Source organism: Bison bison, unplaced genomic scaffold, assembly GCF_000754665.1.
Source record: "Bison bison bison isolate TAMUID 2011002044 unplaced genomic scaffold, Bison_UMD1.0 scf7180017847066, whole genome shotgun sequence".
Classification (NCBI taxonomy): Eukaryota; Metazoa; Chordata; class Mammalia; order Artiodactyla; family Bovidae; genus Bison; species Bison bison.
The window spans coordinates 138,275-139,407 of NW_011477639.1; the positions used below are offsets into that span (position 1 = coordinate 138,275).

The window sequence follows — 1,133 nt, forward strand, 5'->3', positions numbered from 1 at the left end:
GCGCCCAGCTCAGGATGTGTGGGTGGGCACTGCGGTACCCACAGGCCCGGCCCTGCTCTCTGGCTGGGAGTTGGGGTAAAGGCGGTGCTCCGCTCACTCAGCGGCCGAAAGGGTGGCATGGCAAACGTCGACAGATTAAGTGCTGCGCGAGACATCTGCTGCATCAGGGAAATCGCCCTTCCGAACCCCGGGAGACCCGGGTGCCGGGACAGAAGGTTCTGGCTCCCAGCGTGTAGCTCCTCCCCCAGCCGCCACCCTGCCCACTCCAGACTCTGCCTCTGGCTGACTTGTCCATTGATAACCGGGGCCTGGTCCCATCGGGTCCCCACGCTGGGCAGGGGGTATTCAGGGAGCCCCTGTGGCCTGCGGAGCCCTGACCCTTGGTCGGCCACCCCTACACACCTTGAGCTAAGGTTCTGCCTTAACTGAGAGATTTGGGCTGGGAGAATTGCCACCCTACCCCACTCCCACCCTGCCCTGGGGGGTGGGAAGAGTGCTCTGCCTAGCTCCAGGACCCCTCTACCCTCTCCCCAGCTGCCCTCATGGGGTGCAGGTAGAGGTCTCTGTTGCTACCCTGGACCCAACTGGAGCAGAGCAGCCCAGCCTTAACCCTGCCATGTCAGGACGAGTGGCCAACCCAGAGTCCCTCTCTCCCATGGCCCAGAGGAGGCCCAGGGTGCTCAGGTCCCTGAGGTCTGCCCCACTTCCTCGGCAGACCCACTCCTCTGTGCCCCGTTCTGGCATCTAATGTTGCCAGCCGCCTCCTCTCAGCCCCGTCCTCCAAGTGTTACCCTCTCTCAGTGCAGAGCCCCTGGGTGATCAGACCCCGCTGGGCCCCCACGTGGGCCTCTAAGTCTACAGCAATTGGAGGCTGGTTGCTGCAGAACGTGGCGGGGAAGAGTGGGGCAGGGGTGTTGGCTGGTGCCTGCACTGCCCTTCTAGGGGCTTCTCTCCGCAGGCGCTCTGGGCTGGGGGCTCAGCTGCAGCCCTGGGGCTGGGGTGCAGCATCCCAGCTGGGACAGGCCTGCCCCGCCGCTCAGCCGTAGCTGTGGGGGCTGCTGGGGTCCACGGGGGCTGAGTCCCGGGGGCCGGCTGACCCAACGAGCTGCCACAGGCGGGGGCTGAGGGTCTGC

At 66.0% G+C, this 1,133-nt stretch overlaps 1 protein-coding gene across 1 annotated transcript in view; it reads right to left on the minus strand.

Annotated features, from left to right (window-relative positions):
• Positions 1 to 6: 6 nt before the first annotated feature.
• The window catches only part of ADM2 (adrenomedullin 2), a 2,287-nt gene continuing 1,160 nt past the window's right edge, over positions 7 to 1,133 (minus strand). Inside the window, exon 3 of the mRNA XM_010841615.1 lies at positions 7 to 1,129. Within this exon, the coding sequence (XP_010839917.1) occupies positions 1,037 to 1,129 (93 nt within the window). The 3' untranslated portion in view covers positions 7 to 1,036. The remainder of the gene's footprint in view (positions 1,130 to 1,133) is intronic.